General features: G+C 48.8%; 1 protein-coding gene across 2 annotated transcripts in view; it reads right to left on the bottom strand.

Moving 5' to 3' along the window:
* Capzb (capping actin protein of muscle Z-line subunit beta) overlaps positions 1-6,607 on the bottom strand; it is a 114,049-nt gene extending 107,442 nt beyond the window's left edge. For both annotated transcript variants that reach the window (XM_046469083.2, XM_046469084.2), the window contains exon 1: positions 6,500-6,607. In XM_046469083.2, coding sequence (XP_046325039.1) covers positions 6,500-6,502 — 3 coding nt within the window. In that variant the 5' untranslated portion in view covers positions 6,503-6,607. The remainder of the gene's footprint in view (positions 1-6,499) is intronic.
* Positions 6,608-17,274: the final 10,667 nt, after the last annotated feature.

The raw sequence follows: 17,274 nt of genomic DNA, 5'->3' as shown, positions 1-17,274 counted from the left end.
GGGGACAGTGTGAGAATCTGTCTCGAAGGGCTGCATGGGATAACATTAACAGGCAGCCAGGAAAACCAGCTCCTGCCACTCCTACAGCTGCCCTGCAGTCGCCCCCAGCAGACTGGGGGTCTCGGGTGCTTCGGTGTGCCTAGAGACTAGAGCTCTGTGACATGGTGAAACCGGCAGATAAGAGCCAGCTGGCGTCTGGATGATCACTGGGCTAACCAGGCTGGAATCCCCATTCAGTTGTTAACAAGATATCAAGCCTTCACAGGCATCACTATCTAGGATTTAAACTGACCAGAAATAGCTGTGTGTCCACGATAAACTGTCCAATCAGAACGTCTACACAGGGGAGCGCTGGGGGCAGAAGCATGCTCCTCAACCCAGAGGTGGCAAATCTCTGTGTCTCACTCTGCCTCCTATCTTTATCTCTCTCTCCCTATTCCTTCCCTTCCAAGCCCACAGCCACAGGGACCAGAGCCCGCATAACCTCACAGGCTGATGGCCAAGAATGCCTGCTCCCTCCGGTCTCTTTCACCTCCCTAGTCCTTCCTGCATGCCACAGCAAGAGGACTCTTCCTAAAATACCACTACTCTGCCACCTCCTCAAATTTCTACCTGCCCTGTCAAAAATGTCACTGACTCCACACTGTCCCAGATCAAATGCAAACTCCTTAGCTTAGCAACTCAGGCTTCGCACTCCCTCACTCTGGTCTACTCTGCAATCCTCAGACTCACAAGGCTAACCCGGCCCCTGACCTTGGCTTTTGTGGAGTGGACTCTCACTGTGCCCCACCCCATCCTCTGCCTGGGCAAGGTCTGCCCAAGCTTCAGGCCCAGCACTCAAGCTGGCTGGGGACGGGTGGGTGGCAATCCCTGAAGGAGGCGGAATGCTAACCTCGCCTACATGCACACAGACCTTCACAAGCCCCTTCCATTAGTGCTTCCTTCGGGCTGCACTTCACTTTTCATGCTTATCTTCCCCCCCACCCCCCTGAATTAGAGGCTAGGGATTATATCTTCCACTTGTGTCCCTTACACTAGAGGACACAGAATAAAACAAGTAATAACAGCTGCTAATACCGTGTGCCAGGCTGGATTAAGGACATTAAAGTTTTCAATTTCCTTTTCCCAGTATCCCTATAAAATGATATCCTCACACTGCAGTTCAAGAAACCGAGGTTAAGGGAGATGGGATCTTCTGTGGCAGACAGGACTCAGTTCACAGATGCCCTCCTCCAAAGCCCATGTCCTGTATCACAGGCGACAAGAGAAAAGGCAGCCCCCTCTCAGCTTCATCCTCACCCACTCGGGGTTGATGAGGCACTTAATAGTGACAGGTAGCCAGTGCAGGGTGCGGCAGACAGGGCCCCTCCTCTCACACAGCTCATCTGCTCTGCCCCAGTCTTGCTCTTCTTTTTCCAAGACTGGAAGAGGGCAAGGATCCTCTGCTTAAAAGAGGCCCCATTTGCACAGACACAGCACCGGACTGAGAAGAGCGCATACTCGGCTCAAGGAATACTATCTTTTGTGGATGCAAAGTCTTAAGCTCAATTAATGAAGATCTCTGTTCAAAACCCAGCCCAGCCCAAAGTTAAGCACACTTCAAAGCAGCCTTCAGCTGGCAGTAAGGAGTGCAGGCAAGGGGCCAGGGTCTAGAGTTGAAAAACCCAATTCCTCCATTAGCTACAGGGGGACTAACCACATACTCCTTTGCACCTTATCTGCCACCATGATGATAAGTTACTCTCTACACAATTATGGGCACTAGGTAAAGTCAAATCACTTGACATGCTATCTCATTTAATCTTCCTCATAAGGAGGTACTCCAAGTATAACTTCTTATACTATGCTGCCTCCCACCTAAGGCTGAGCCTTCCTCACTGGCTGCTCGTGGAAGCTGTGAGGGTGCATAGCCTTGTCTATCCTGCTCATGGCTGGCACATGATCCAGGGGGCCAAAGCACCCAGCACAGTGACATGACCAACCCCAAGCGATGGAAGCTGGGAGGGCACACACGCTTCTCTGTCTTGCTCATCTCTGAGTCCATGGTACATAAGCAGCAGAGTAGCCAAGTCTCCACCTCCTCACATGGAAATATTAACCTGTAAAAGCCCAAGTCTGGGAATGGCATTGCTTTAGCTGGTTCCAACACAGGTGCTCCTGCAGTGCCATCCTTCAGGTTTCCACCCCGACCCTTACTGGACGGACCTGCAGCAAGGGGAATGGAACAAGATCCTGTACTGTGGGCCCTGCCTCTCACAGTCCTGCACAGTAATCAAGTAGCCCCAGATCTGAATCCCACGCCTGCCATTCACACTGGTCACCCAACCCCTGGAGCTTCAGGTTCCTTGTTAAGTTAAACAGGGACTGAGTTATAACCTGGATCACGGTTTAGGATCACAGCAGATCCTCAGTCAATGGCAGAGACCAGGCTGGAAGGGCGGGACTTCCCCAGCACTACGAGATTGCACATCTGGTGAGAGAGTATGTGAGATGTGCAGAGGAACCAATTGCAAGCATCTGCAATTCACTTCCACTGCAATGGGAGACCCAAGAGCAGGCACACCCCAAAATGCCTGGGACTGGAGCCTGGCACAAGCCCCAACCTTATCTTGTTTCCTGTCATAGCTCATGCTCATGTGCTTGCAGTTACACTAAACAGGGCTTTTTCCTCCTTAAACTTTATGTAAGAGTGACAGTGATCAACCCCACAACGTGGAAGCTGTGAGGGTGCATAGCCTTGTCTATCCTGCTCATCACTGGCACATAAGCAGCACAGAGTAGCCACCTCACACATACATACTTCAGGCCCCGCCACACCGCCGCACCTCTGTATCTGCCAACAGTAAAATCTCCCAGCCTGACAAGCAGGATTCAGGATGGTCAGGTACCTGCCCTGCTACCACATCCCTGTGCCATCAGTTATCTGCCCCCCCCCCCCCGCAGAATGTAAAAATATAGGACTTCTCTATAAATAAGGAGACCTGCTTCAAAAGCATGGCTTATCATCTTCTTATTCTCAAACTATTGATCCTTGGCTACTTTCAGAAGCATTTCACCAAAAAGTGGCCAGCTTTAACAGGACTGTCTAAGTACAACTATGTATCTTATCCACACCAGAAGACCACCAAGACAAGTGTCAACTCTATTGTTCTACCTTGTAATAATATGAGGGGTTTCTCCTATCAGGTCCTGTTAGGCAAAACCACCTCTGGGTTGGCATGACAATTCCGGAGTGGCCCCCTCCAGCCCTACCATCAAGTACAGAATTATAGCTCTCAGAATAATCCCTAAATTAGAAGCTACAGTTGTGTTAGGAAAAGTGCTTTGAAACTGAAAAGCACTTAGGGACAGTGGTAAGATTATTACCTATTAAGGCAATGAAAATAAATTTCATTTGCCTATACATTCTTAACAAGGAAGGTGAAACTGATGCCAACAAAAATCATGGAATTCACCCCCAAATCAAATGCATTTTAGATTCTCAAACCCATATTTTCCTCAATGGAAAACTGAGATCTGTTTTTTCTAACATCAAGACTACTGAAAAGCTGGGCCTTGGTGTCTCTTGCCTATAATCCCAGCTACTCGGGAGGCTGAGGAAGAAGGATTGCAGCAAGTTCAAGGCCAGCCTGAACAACTTAACCAGCCATCTCAAAATGAAGAAAAAAAAAATTAAGGACTAGGAATGTAGCTCAGCAGCAGAGCTGTTGCCTAACATGCAAGTGACCCCTTGATTCAATCCCCACCAGTGAAGGGGGGGCGGCCAGGACCATGTTGGTCTAATTCATTTGCCTCTGATGCAGACCCACACTACCACTTCCGTCCTGTCCCAGCTATCTATACTGATTTATCAGCTTATATAAATAGGGAATAAATTTAAAAATAAGCAGTCAGAAACTATTTGTGAGCCTACAGGACACCAAGAACAAGTTATTGAAAGACATGACTATGAAATCCAAGTGACTTAAGTTCACAAACATGAACACAGACATATTCCAAGTCATGTCTTTTCTTTTGAGATGGGGCTTTGCATTTTGTTATGCTGCCCAGGTTGGCCTTGAACTAGTGATCCTCCTGCCTCAGCCTCCCAAGTAGCAGGGATTAGCTGGGATTACAGACACAGGCCAATGCACCCAGCTTTCCAAACCATTTCTCTCACTGCCAGATGCTGTTCTGGCCCGCAGGGAGGGATACAGCCATGGAAAACACAAGACAAAAATCCTGGCCCCCAAGGAGCTCAGGTTTTGGCCCACACTAAATTGCCTGCATGACCCCATGACTTCTCTATTAAATAAGACTTTCTATGTAAAGAATCTAGCACATAATCCAAAGACCATAAATGCTGCTCCTCCCCTGCCACATTTGAGCATCCCATTATTATGTTTCTAAACAATTTCGTTATATCTTTGGACATATAAGCAGCTTGGTACAATGGGAAAAAACACAGCTTAGAACTGGCCAGATGTTATTCCACTGACATAGCAATGCCCTGAATGTGACTCCTCCTCCTGAGCCTCAGCTTCTTCACCTGTAAAATGGGGACAGCATATACCCAAATCTGGATTAAATAAGCTCACTCAGGTGACGCAGTGTGTGGCACAAGGTAGGCCCTCTCCTCCACCCCTTCCAGTCTTTTCAGATTATCAGATGAGAGCCAAGGCCAGGACTCTCTGTCATATGCTCCTCCTGGGTCATTACTGGCACTTTCCATCACACTCAGAGAACTGCCCCTCCCTATCTGATCTACCGCCCTGAGCACCCCATCTGGCCACTCCACCCATCCTCCCTTGATTTGCCCTGAGAGCACATTTAGAAAACTTCAGTTAAAGTCCTCACCCAAAACTATCCCGGACAAATCCTTCTTGGTCAAGCTGGGAGCCAGGCCCACCCTCCCCCCATAGGCCAGGTTTCAGCCTGTAGCAATAGTATTAAAAATGACAACGCCTCTGTTCTTAATCAATATACAGGAAAGCATCAAGAAAAAACTAAGCCGGTCTGAATTAGTCACCCTAGTTCTACAGCAACATCCTTTGATTAAACAAGGAACTGAGATCCTCAAAACCATTTGGGGCCCAAAGTTCACATGCAAATAACTGCCTGCACTGGACAGGAGGCACCAGCACAGGACCCTGATGCAGGAGGTGGATGGCCTTAGCTCTGGCAGTTCCTTCTTCAAAGCTTCCTTGACCACATGAGGCAGAAGCCCTCTGACCCTCCAACCTGGGTCTCCCCTACAGATGGTTCCACAGTTGGTTAAGTGGCAGGCCTACCTGTGGGGGCCTATGTGAAGCCTGCTGCCTAGAGCCCACAACGCCTGCCTTCATTACCAAAACAAACACCACGAGTGAAGCTAGATCTCTGCTTCAAGTTTTGCTCACCTGATCCGAAGCACCTCCATAATCAGCAGTTCCAACCCTTACAAGCTGACAGTTTAGGGGGAAAGGAAGGCTGCGCCTGCTAGGGTGCATTGTGTCCAGGCCATATGTTGAGCTCTGAGCCCGGTGGCTCCCCCAGGGCTGCGGCCTCACAAGGGGGATTGTGCGTTCATCCCTACCCTCAACCCTTCTGCTCCCACTTGGGCTGGGGCGCGCTCTAGCATCACACTGAATCGGCGGCCGCAGGAACGGCCCGGCGCTGCCTTCCGGGCACACAGACGTCCATCCTTCCCTCCCTGGCTCGCTCACCAGAAGAGGCAACCCTGGAGCCCCAAAAGGGATGGCACCCCCACCCTGACCGGGGTGTCCACCCCCGTCTCCCCAGCTTCCAAGAGGTTGCTGAGAAGGGGCACTGGAGGTGAAGGGTCGGGGACAGGTCCCTGATGGGAAGGTAAGGCCGGGGACAGAGGGGGGCTGACGCAGGCTACGTTGAGAGTGGTGAGAAGTCCGGGAAACCTGATCGAGGGGGTCCTGTGGGCAGGGAGGCCCGAGAGGGGGCCACAGCAGAGGAGGAGAGGTCCACACTGAAGACCAAGGAGAAAAAAGAAGAATTATGTGCGAGACGAGAAACAAATCTAGGTTCAGGTCACTTAAGGAAGGGCTGTCGCGGGTACGGACTGAGGCCACGGAGAAGGGAAGGAGTGTGAGGGGAGGGGGGCCTAGTCTGGGCCAAGGCAGGGAGAAGCGACGGACTGGCGTGGACCGCAGGGGCCCGGGTAGAGGGCCCAGCCCGGGCAAGGGAAGAATAAGGGGGACCATGGCTGGGTCACTGGAGGGGTCCCTGGCCTGGCCCATGGGGGAGACTCTCCAGGTCCAGCCTGGGCTCTGGGGGAGACTCTCCTGGACTTGCAGGGGGAGAGTAGGACTCCAGGTGGAACCTACGGCGGGGGCGGCAAAGTCACCGGCCACCCAGGCGGCCCGCAGCCCCTCCCGGGCCGGAGGGAAGGTGTGCACCCAGGGCCCGGGACCCCGCCCCTCCCCCACCCCGGGAACCCACCCTCCGGAGCCGGGGTTCGGCGGGGCAGGGGGACGCGAGCTCGCGGGCGGGACCGAGGGGCCTTTACCATGGTGGCGGCGGCGGCGGCGGTCCCGGTCCCGGCGTCTGTGGCTCTCCCCCCCGCAGCAGGGCCCGGCGCTTCCACTTCCCCGGGTGCCCAGGAGTGAACATCCGGGTCAGCGCCCCCCTCCCCCCGCGCCGGGCCGCCGCCACCTTCCTTCCCCGCCCCGGCCCGGGCCCGGGCCCGCCCCCGACGCCGCCAGCTCCCGGCCAATGAGCGCGCGGGGCCGCGGCGATCGCCAAGTATGGAGCGCGGCGCGGGGGGCGGAGCGCCGGCCGGGCGCGCGGGGGCGGGGCCTGCGGGCGGGGCGGGGCGGGGCGGGGCGGGGCCGTGCGGGCCGGGCGAGGCGCCGGGCTGGGGGCCGGGGACTTGGGGTCTCCTGCGGCTGCGATGCTCGGGCCCCTAGTCAGTGGCTGCATAGCTCGGGGCTGCAGAGGGACCGCTTTCACCCGCCCGAAGAACCCCCCAGGCGAAGATGCGGAAGGTACTAGGCTGGGAGGGGACTGTCCCTCAGCGCCCCACCCGATGCACGCGTTCAAGCCGTCAGTGGACCCGGAACTGGTGAGGACCGCGGACCAACCCAGCCCAGCCCAGCCCAACTCCGAGAGGGAGCGCCGCGAGTGGAACCCGACATGGAATCCCAGCGCTGCCGCCTGCTACCGGTGGGGCCTCGTGGGACCTGGAGCCCAGCACTGCACCTGAACCTGGTCTCCAGAATCAAAGAGCTTTGGGCTGCACCGTTTATTGAACACCTGTTATATACCAGGCCTTGTTTTAGGCACTAAAAGATGATAGAGGTGAATAAGACATAGATTGCTGTCCACCTGCGACAGGGTAGTTATGATGACACAGGTGAAGAGATTAGAAATGTGGGCTCAATAAATACTAGGTCATATGCAACCTTTTACATTTGCTACAGAGATTCAGCTCTATGGGACTGCCTTCCTCCACACAGTAGCTCAGAATTTTTTTTCCTTCTTTTTCCTTTCTTCATTCAACAAATATTTGTTGAGCTTGGTTTAGAATGCAGGAGACCTGGAAAGTAAATCCTGCTAATAATACCAACTCTCCCTGGCATTCTTGCCCTCTTTGGAATCAAATGGGTCACCTCTGAGGGGATAGTAACTGCATAAATGAGTTCATAAAGCTTGCATAATGTGTGAAGGCACCGACATATAAAGAATGGTATAGATGGGATTATAAGGGTTCAGAGAAGGGGCTGGGGTTGTGGCTCAGTGATGCACCATTCGAGGCCCTGGGTTCGATCCACAACACCACATATAAATAAGTAAAATAAAGGTATGTGTCCAAATACAACTAAAAAGGAAATATTAAAGAGAGTTCAGAGAAGGGACTGGCACTTAGTAAGTTGCTACCAGTATTTATCAAGTAGTGCCAGGTAATACAGTTGGGAACAAAACAGATTGTGCTGGTGTGGAGCTTTTATTGGGGGGTTGCCACTGGGATTCAACTCAGAGCCTCCTGCATTCTGGGCTTGCTCTTCCACTGACCTATATCCCCAGCCCCTGGCATGGAGTTTGAATGCTGACTGGGGGACAGTCAGTTACCAAGAACGGATAATGTCCAGGATGATTAGAGGTGTGGAGAAAAATCAGTGAGAGAGCAGGTAGGCAGGCTAGCACAGTGTGGCTGTTTGTGGGGAGGCCAAGGAGGGTCTGACTGAGAAGTAACCCATTGAAAGGAAGGGCCATGTGACTAGTAGAGGCACACATACCCTGTAAGGAGGCCAGAGGACAGCCTTGGTCTGGTAAGCAGAGGGTGGCAGGAGCTCAAGCGCAGAGCAGTGACCAGCTCTGACCTGGGCTCCAAAAGGCTCGTGCAGCTGTGGTGTTCTGGACGGACTGTAGGGGGACTGGGGCTTTAGCAAGCTATTTCTATAGTATAGACATTTATTTTAAATGTCTACCTATATAATAGACACTGTGAAGCATTTTACAAATAACAATTCATTGAATCCTCCTAACAGAGGCTCTCTGAAAAGGAGTTTGCTCAAGGTCATGCAGCAGAGAGATGAAGGTGGCTTCGACCAGGGGAGTAGCATTGGAAGAGGCAAGAAGCCTCCCCCTCCAAAGTATTCTAGATGGTTGCTGATGTATTGGTGATAAGTGAGAAGTAGGAAGAAGTCCAGGAGGATGCTAAGTTTTTAAGCTGAATCAACCCTGGAAAGATTTGCCATTTACTGAATGGAGACTGTAGAGGGAACAAAGTTTTTTCAGGGAAGAGGGAGTATGAGTTCAACTCAAGCAAGTTATTTTTAATATTTTTTAGTTGTTGATGGACCTTTATTTTATTTATTTTGTATGTGTGCTGAGAATCGAACTCAGTGCCTCACACATGCTAGGCAAGCGCTGTATGATTGAGCCACAACCCCAGCCCTGGAGCAAGTTATTTTGGAGATGACTATTGGAGGCTTCAGTGGAGATATCCAGTAAGTGACCAGATATGGAAGTCTGGAGTTGAGGAAGCAGTCAGAGCTAGGGTTAAACTGGAAAGAACCAGCCAGTAAATGACATTTAAAGGTATTTAAAAGCACAAGATAGCTGGATGAATTCACATAGGGAAAGAATGTAGACAGAAGAGACCAAAAGATAGACAAAAAAAAAAATTGTCCCTGGGGCAGAGTAGAGAGAACCAAGAGAAGGTGGACCCCCTCCCAGAAGGAAAAGTAGGCCCAAGGGAAAGTTTTCTGAAATTAGTTTCAATTATTTAAGAAACAAGAAGAAAACGGGATCAAAAGGAAGCCTTATGGTTCAAAGTTCGTTGTGTGTAGTTTCTCACTTAGTCCTTACGACCTAAGGAGGCATTACATTATTATTCCCATTCTACAGATGAAGAAAATGAGGCACAGAGATTACATAACTTGTCCCGGATCACACAGCTAATGAGTTCAGTGCTAGACAATCTGGGAGCGGAATCCACACTCATAAACCCAGGTCTGATCATGTTGCTTTCCTGTTCAAAAACTTGAAAGTTTAGGTTTACCTTATGAGAGGGCTCAGCACCCAACACCACCTCTGCCCATGAGGCCCCATTTCTACTTCTTTTGTTGCCTCTGCTCCTCTTTCCTCTACTAACCAGCATCCTCAGCTTGCATGTAGTCCTGTTCCCTTATTCTACATGGGGTCCATTCTGGTGGCTTTGTCCCTCCTTTGTTCTCTGCATTGGCTTCTATTAAATGACAACTTCATGTGTTTCATGGTTGAGGTTCCCAAGACCAAATCTGGTTGGCATAGCTCATCATGTTGACAGCTCAGTGACAGGTCATGGGTCCTTCTACAGATTGGCTGCCTGTAGGTCAGATCTACCCCGAGACCCACCAGCTATTGCAGTGAGCACGGGCACCTGTGGCATTGAACATGGCTGCGTTGAAAAGGGGATGTGGGGAGGTGTGGGCGCGATAATATTTTGAATACTCTTTCCTCCCTCTTTAAAAAACCCAACCCCCCTTAAAACTCAAGGCCCTTCTGCCTTGCTTGATGACTTCAGCATCTATAAGCTGAACTCATCAGAAATATTTTTTTATTTATTTTTTTTAGTTGTACTTGGACACAATATCTTTATGTGGTGCTGAGGATCGAACCTAGTGCCTCACACGTGTGAGGCAAGCGCTCCACCACTGAGCCACCACCAGCCCCTCACCAGAAATCTTATTGACTTCTCACTGATTTCTTCCCTACCAGTGGGTCTCCTTCCCCTCTTCCTGGGTCCCCACTCCCATGGGCTCACCCTCACCAATAATTACACTGTCTCAGAAAACAACCCCAAAGACCTCAAATCTGACCTTAATGTCCTTGCTAAAGAATCAACATAGGACTGTTTCTTCAGCCTGCTCAAGACCTGTTAACCTGTGACCCTGCCAGACTTAACCTTCCCCTTTGGGTTCATTGGGTCCTCCCTAAGTATTCAATGATCGTTATACTCACTTCCTTGCAAATAGCCATAAACTCTTTACCCACTCCCTTTTCAACTAACTTGCCCAACCCTAGCAAAGCCCAGGTATTCCCCGATTTCCCCCAAATCAGCACATCTCAACATTTCAATAAAATTAAAAGTGACTGCTGCCACATAAGTGGGTGTCCATAAATTTCAAGTGAGGCTTCACTCCTGCCCAGCAATCCTCTCATATATTTTAAATTATTTTTTAGACATTGACAGATCTTTATTTTATTCATTTTATTTGTATTTGGTGCTGAGGATTCAACCCAGTGCCTCACACGTGCCAGTAAGCGCTCTACCATTGAGCCACAACCCCAGCCTGTCCCATATTTTTTTTAATATGTATTTTTTGAGTTGTTGATGGACCTTTATTTATTTATACACAGTGCTGAGAATCGAACCCAGTGCCTCACACATGCCAGGCAAGTGCTCTACCACTGAGCCACCACCCCAGCCCGCCCCATGTTTCTTTTTAAGAGTCAACTCTCCACACTAAACTCCGCATACCCTTCCTCTCCTCCTTCCACTCCTCCTTCACTTCAAGCAGATGACCTTGCCTCACACTTCTCAGAGACAATCAAGTCCAGCAGACAGGCCCTGTCATCTCTGCACCCATCCACCCCCACGTTCAACTTCCCTGTTCACAATGAAGGGTTCACGTCCATCAGAGCCGTCCCTCTGCTCGCATTCTCGATCCTTTTGGCTCCCTTTCCCATCACAACCTTGTGAGTTCTCTGCAGGAGCTGATTCGCCATGGAGTCTCCAGTTTCTTCTTAGGGGTCAGGCTTCTCTGTCCACCTGCCCACAAAGTGACATTGCCCTTCTGAAGCCAACCTGGGAACTCCATACTGCAGAAACCAGGGCTCCCCTCCTTGACATGCAGATCTTGGCCTTCCCAACACCATCTCTCCTGGTCTTCACATGTCCTTGGAATTTCCCTTGATTGTTCCTCTTTTCTGAAGGCTTAGTTATCTGATCCCCTCATCTCTGTATTTAAATCTTCTTCTGGTCACTGTGGATCTGCAGCACCCAGAACATAGTAGGTGCCCAGTGAAGGAATGTGAATGAAGATAATAGTATCAATATGCTAGGATGTATATGTTATAAACAGAGCAAGAAGGTTACTGAAGTGGTGGCTACTTTTTAATGAGCCTTTACTATGTGCTAAACATTTGTCGTATATTATCTCAGTGACTCCTCCCAACCACCCTTTGAGCTAGGAACTTCAATTATTATTGCTTTATAGAAGATAGCATTGAGGCATAGATGAAATTTGCCTAAGGTCACACAGATAAGTGGATGAGGTCATCCTCACCTTTGGTCTTTCTGACTCAGTGTTCACAGAACCACCAAACAGATCATACGTAGCTGTGAAACACACAGTTACACCCCTAGCACAAAGCATGGCAGTTGACACATAGCAGGTGCCCAGGAAGATTTCCCAAACTGAGGCAGGGTGGGAAGGAAGTCTTGAGCCAAAAAACAGCATCACCCAGAAACTTGAGGTCCTCTGAACACTTTTGCACAGTATGTGGATGTTCATCAGCTAACAGAGAAACATCACAGTGGGCATTTATAGAAGATAGCATTGAGGCTGCCCAATGCCCTTCCAACCTCTCCTCCTTCAGTTAAGTCCCATGGCTAGAACTGTTGGGTTAATAAATGCATTTCCCAGGGCCTCTGGATTGCTGAGCTCCTAAATCACCTCTAATGAATAGCTTGCTTCCTGAGTTGGGGGTCTTATCGTAGTTTCGAAGTGGTATTTATTTATTACTTATTTTTGTGGTACTAGCGATCAAAATACAGGGCCTCCCACATGCTAGGCAAGTGCTCTACCACTGAGCTCTACCCCCAATGATCTAAAATGGTCTTAGATATTTTACTGTGACTTTGGAGCTATTCGAGAACCACAGAAAATGTTCCCCCCTGTCGAGTTCCAGGAGGGAAGGAATACCATGTGGTGAGGAGCTCCCTGGTGTGAAGACTCCTCTTTCTCACACTTAACCCCTCATATTCAGGTGTGGAGTTTGGATGGAGTTGAGTCCACCCCCATGTCTAGAAGAAAGGATCCTGATTGACTGAAGCCAAAATATAATCTTGGTCATACCAATTGGTTTAGGGTTGGCCCTTTGACCTGACTGGGGACCCAGTGCTTTCTATTTTCTTTCTTTCTGTTATGGTCCTGGAGATTGAACCCAGGGGCGCTCTACCACGGAGCCACATCCCCAGCCCTATTTATTTTTTATTTAGTCCTTATTGAGATAGGGTCTCTCTAAGTTGCCCAGGCTGACCTTAAACTTGTGATCCTCCTGCCCCAGCCACCCTAGTTGCTGGGATTCTGGGCGTGCACCATTGCGCCTGGCTCCTCACTTTCTTTTAAAATAAAAAAATGTTGGGACTCCCACAGTTTCTCTAGCCTACTCCCCATCTCCTGCCTTGCCCAGCTGAAGAATTGTCTGTATTTCCTCCCGACGCTGTGACTGCCCATCCTCTTCCCTCACTCCCCCACTGAATCTGCCCTAAGGTCCCGGGTAACCTCCCTGTCACAGACAACAAAGGCCTTTCTCAGCCCTCACCTCCTGTGGCTCTGAGGTAGTGTCCCACAGGGTTGGCCACTTCCTCCTCCTCGACACATCCTTCCACTGGAGTCTGTGGCGTCATGTGACTCTCCTGGTCTGCAACCTTCTCTGTACCCTGCTCACACCTTCTCTTCCCCAGGACCACTAGATAATGATGCAGTTGCTGCAGGCCTGGCAGCAGATAGCAGGTTGTCTCCTCCTCTTGCTTGGTGCTGTCTTCGCACTCTCTAAGAGTCTCATCCACGGTCTCTGCTTCGATGACCAGTAGCCTTCTCATGAGCCACCCCAGCTGCTGGCAGAAATGAGGTCCTAGTCATGGGGGAGGGGACTGTTTCCTTGATAATAGGGCAAACCAGGTGCTGTCACCAAGAAAAGAAGAAAGTGATGCTGAAGAGGAGAGAGGGGAGAAAAAAAAAGAAAGAAACATGGTCACTACAGGCATCTGGGTAAGCTCACAGGCCGCTTTTGGGTCATTGGAACCTTATGTAGGACTGAATGCTGACAAAAAAAAAAAAAAGCTGATTTCCTTTGAAGACAGAAATCTGTGTGGTTTGTAGAGGAGGTGGCCTCGGCTAGACAGCTTAGCTCAACTTTTTCCACCCCTCAGCATCTTGAAAGAACATGTAGCAAGAAAGGGGGAGGTAGACAGACCACTAGCAACCCACTTCTTTGTAACACAGCCCCAAAGCTTTGGTGCCAAGCGGGTACTTTACCCTGAGGTTAGACATGGTCATCTCTGGGTTTTGTTTTTGCTTTTCTAATAGGTACCTGGAGAACTCACAGCTGCCTTCTGCTGGGCCGGAAGTGTTTGTATCTTGTCTGTCTGGGGGGGTCTCCCTGTGAGCTGTAGAAGGGTCTTTCACGTGTGGGCCAGCTGTTGGAGTTTTTACATGTGTATTTGAGAGAATTCACATTCAGTGCATGACGTGGCCAGCCAGCCACCCACCAGGGTTGGGCTGGACTCTGTAGCCACTCGGGCTGACTCTCCTCTCGGGCTCAGGATGAGCAGCTGCTGCCTTTCCAGGTACAGCTTTCTCACAGTGACTTCAGAAACCAGGCGTGGGCCCTCTGTTCTGCATTCCCATGGAAACTCTGTACACCTTGTTACTGATCACTTGTCCCCACTGCTCTGTGGGTTTCTAGGGCAGGGACTATGAGCCATATCACTAACCATTAGCATAGTTCCTGAGACACAGCACAATACAAATGAAGCCTGTCAAATCATGAGCCAGAAAAACTCTAAGCACAGTCATCCAGGATGCAAAACACCGTCACCCGCAACTCTTCCTACGCTCACCTCTCATTCCAGTCAGACATCGCAGTGCTACGAAGGGAATTCAACCAGATGCAGAACTGATACAGCAGTCCATGAAGTGGCAGGACTTAGAGAAAGGCTGGAATTGAAAATCAGAGTGGAATGTGAGCCTGGTGGCACCTGCCTGTCCTTAGTCCTAGCCATTTAGGAAGCTGTAGCAAGAAAATTGTTTAACCTCCTGTGGCACATGCCTGTAATCCCAGTGGCTTGGGAGGCTGAGATGGGAGAATTGCAAGTTCAAAGCCAGCCTCAGCAATTTAGCAAGGCCCAAGCAACTCAGTGAGACCCTGTCTCTAAATAAAATACAAAAAAGGGCTGGGGATGTGGCTCTGTGGTTGAGTGCCCCTGAGTTCAATCCCTGGTACTCCCTCTCTCCGAAAAAGAAAGAAAATTGCTTAAGTCAGGCAGTTCAGGGTCAGCCTGGGCAGCTAAGTAAGACCTAACCTCTTGGATGCTTGCTGAGTATTCCCAGGGTTTATTTTGCTCTAGGACTCATCTGGTGGTGTTTGTTCTTGGTGGTACTGAGGATTGAACCCTGGTCTGCATGCTAAGCGAGTACTCTACCACTAAGCCCCAGCCCCTAATCTCTTTAAGGAAGAAAAGGAAAGGAAAAAAGAAGATCAGAACAATTAACAATCAGAAATTTTAAAACATTTCAATACCATTTATTATAAAAATAAAAAATATTTAGGGATTCATGAATGAAAGATACACAAGTGCTGTGTACTCTGAAAACTAGAAGATGTTGCTGAGAGAAACGAAAGATCTAAATAAACAGATGTAGTCTATTTACAGATTGGAAAATTCAAAATTGCTAAGATGTTCAGTCTGAAAACGATTTATAGATTCAATGCAAAGTCAAAATTTCAGCAAGTTTTCCTGTAGAAATTGACAAGCTGATCCTAAAATTTACATGGAAATGTGAAGGCTCCAAAATATTTAGAATAATCTTGAAAAAGAGGAAAGAAGTTAGAGGACTTACCCCTCCTAATTTCAAGACACAGTGAAGCTATGGAATCAAAACAATGAGATATTGGTATAAGGATAAACATGTAGGTCAATGGAGTAGTTCCATCATGGACCCACATATACACATAGAGTCAAATAATTCTAGACAAAGGTGCCAACAAACTTGGATGGGGAAAGAACAGTGTTCAACAGTGCTGGAACAATGAACAACTGGAAATCTGTTATCAAAAAAAAAATCTTGATCCCTAACCTCAGGCCATTCATAAACATTAATTCAAAGTGGCTCATAGACGTAAACATAAAATAAAACTACCAAACTCCTAGGAGAAAATTTTAATGACATCAAATTGGCAAAGATTTCTCAGGATATAAAAGATACCAGTTTTATTTTTTATTTATTTTTTTTAGAAAGAGAGAGAGAGAATTTTAATATTTATTTTTAGTTTTCGGTGGACACAACATCTTGGTACGTGGTACTGAGGATCGAACCCAGGCCGCACGCATGCCAGGCAAGCACGCTACCGCTTGAGCCACATCCCCAGCCCCAAAGATACCAGTTTTAAAAAAAATTATTAAAAAAATAAAATTCTTCTCTTCCAGTGATACCATTTAAGAAGAGGACTTCAGAACCATGTAAAACACTACTTGAACACATACTTAAAAAAAAAAGATATTCTCTACAAGTTCCAATCCTTCTGAATAAACACAAATATCAGCCTTAGTTTCTGTTCAAGGGAACCAGTGGAAAGCCCAGCAAAAGAAGTTTTGACTCCCAGGACTGGACTAGACCTGGTAGCCTGTGGATCTAAGGCAATCAAGGTCATTGCAGTCGGGAAGACTCCAGATAGTGGTCAAAAAGAAAAACAGGTCAAAACCAAGAAGTGATGATGAATGCCTGGTCTGGCATGAGACCAAAGTGGGGAAAATTAACTACCAAGTGTGAAGCAAGGCAGACTGGGAACAAAAATGCAAAGAACAGGGAAGGGCCTGGGAGGTCAGAGCGAGCTGGTGAAGAGGCTCAGAGCCCCGCTAGTAGTAATGGAACCCATTGCACAGATGCTGCCTTGTGACAGTTTAAAATTGCCAGATAGGATCAGACATGGTGATCAGAGATCTTGAAAGTCCTTGCAGTTTAAAACCTGTATCTGTCCAAAAATTCTGATTGCTAGAGGTTTCTCTATCAGACACCTGGGATAACTGTCATTGCAGTCTCTTGGACTCTAACCTTGATGACTGTTCCTTCCCTGCCTCTCGACACCTGTGCTTGATACAGGTAGGATGGCACTAACAAGTTACATGGTCACCTTTTCCGTTTGCTCCTTCTGGGTACATAGTTCATATTGCCCAGCCTCCCTTGAGGCCATGTGACTCCCTTTGTAATCATGTGACTGGGTTTTGACCAATGGAGTATGGGAGGAAGTGACATGTGCCATCTCCCAGCATAGCCATGACTTGATTATGTCCTCCCTTCATCTCTATCTGTTCATCAGCCAACTATATGCAGAGAATCGAAGGAAAGACTCTTTGATGGAAGAAGGCAGTACTCCTTTCCATGATAGAATACACACAAAAAAATACCCAGACACACTGTGTTTGGGGGAGGGGAAATTCTCCTTCGTTTTAGTAAGCCATGGAGAGTGTGTATGTGTGTGTGTGTGTGTGTGTGTGTGTGTGATCACAGCAGCTAGCATTACCCTGACTGATGCAACTCTAAGGAGCTCTCCACAATAGCTCGCAATGTAGCAAGAAATGTTTACAATAATTAACCGTTAAGCATGAAAGCATGAAGGCTCTAGAGGTAGCTCAAGGGGGAACAGCAAGGTTGGACAGGATCACATAGCTGCAGCCGTGGCAAGCCAGCATGTCCGTGGACTTCTGTCTGATCCCAAAGCCCATGCTTTTTTGACTCCTGCACCTTGCCCCAAACAAAGAGGTGTTTAGATGTTGTGAGTGATGATCAT

Source organism: Marmota monax, unplaced genomic scaffold, assembly GCF_021218885.2.
Source record: "Marmota monax isolate L192 unplaced genomic scaffold, Marmota_monax_Labrador192_F-V1.1 WCK01_AAM20220418_F8-fsc00008, whole genome shotgun sequence".
NCBI classification, from domain to species: domain Eukaryota; kingdom Metazoa; phylum Chordata; class Mammalia; order Rodentia; family Sciuridae; genus Marmota; species Marmota monax.
The sequence above is the reverse complement of the archived record's forward strand: the minus strand, read 5'-3'. Positions and strand labels throughout refer to the sequence as shown.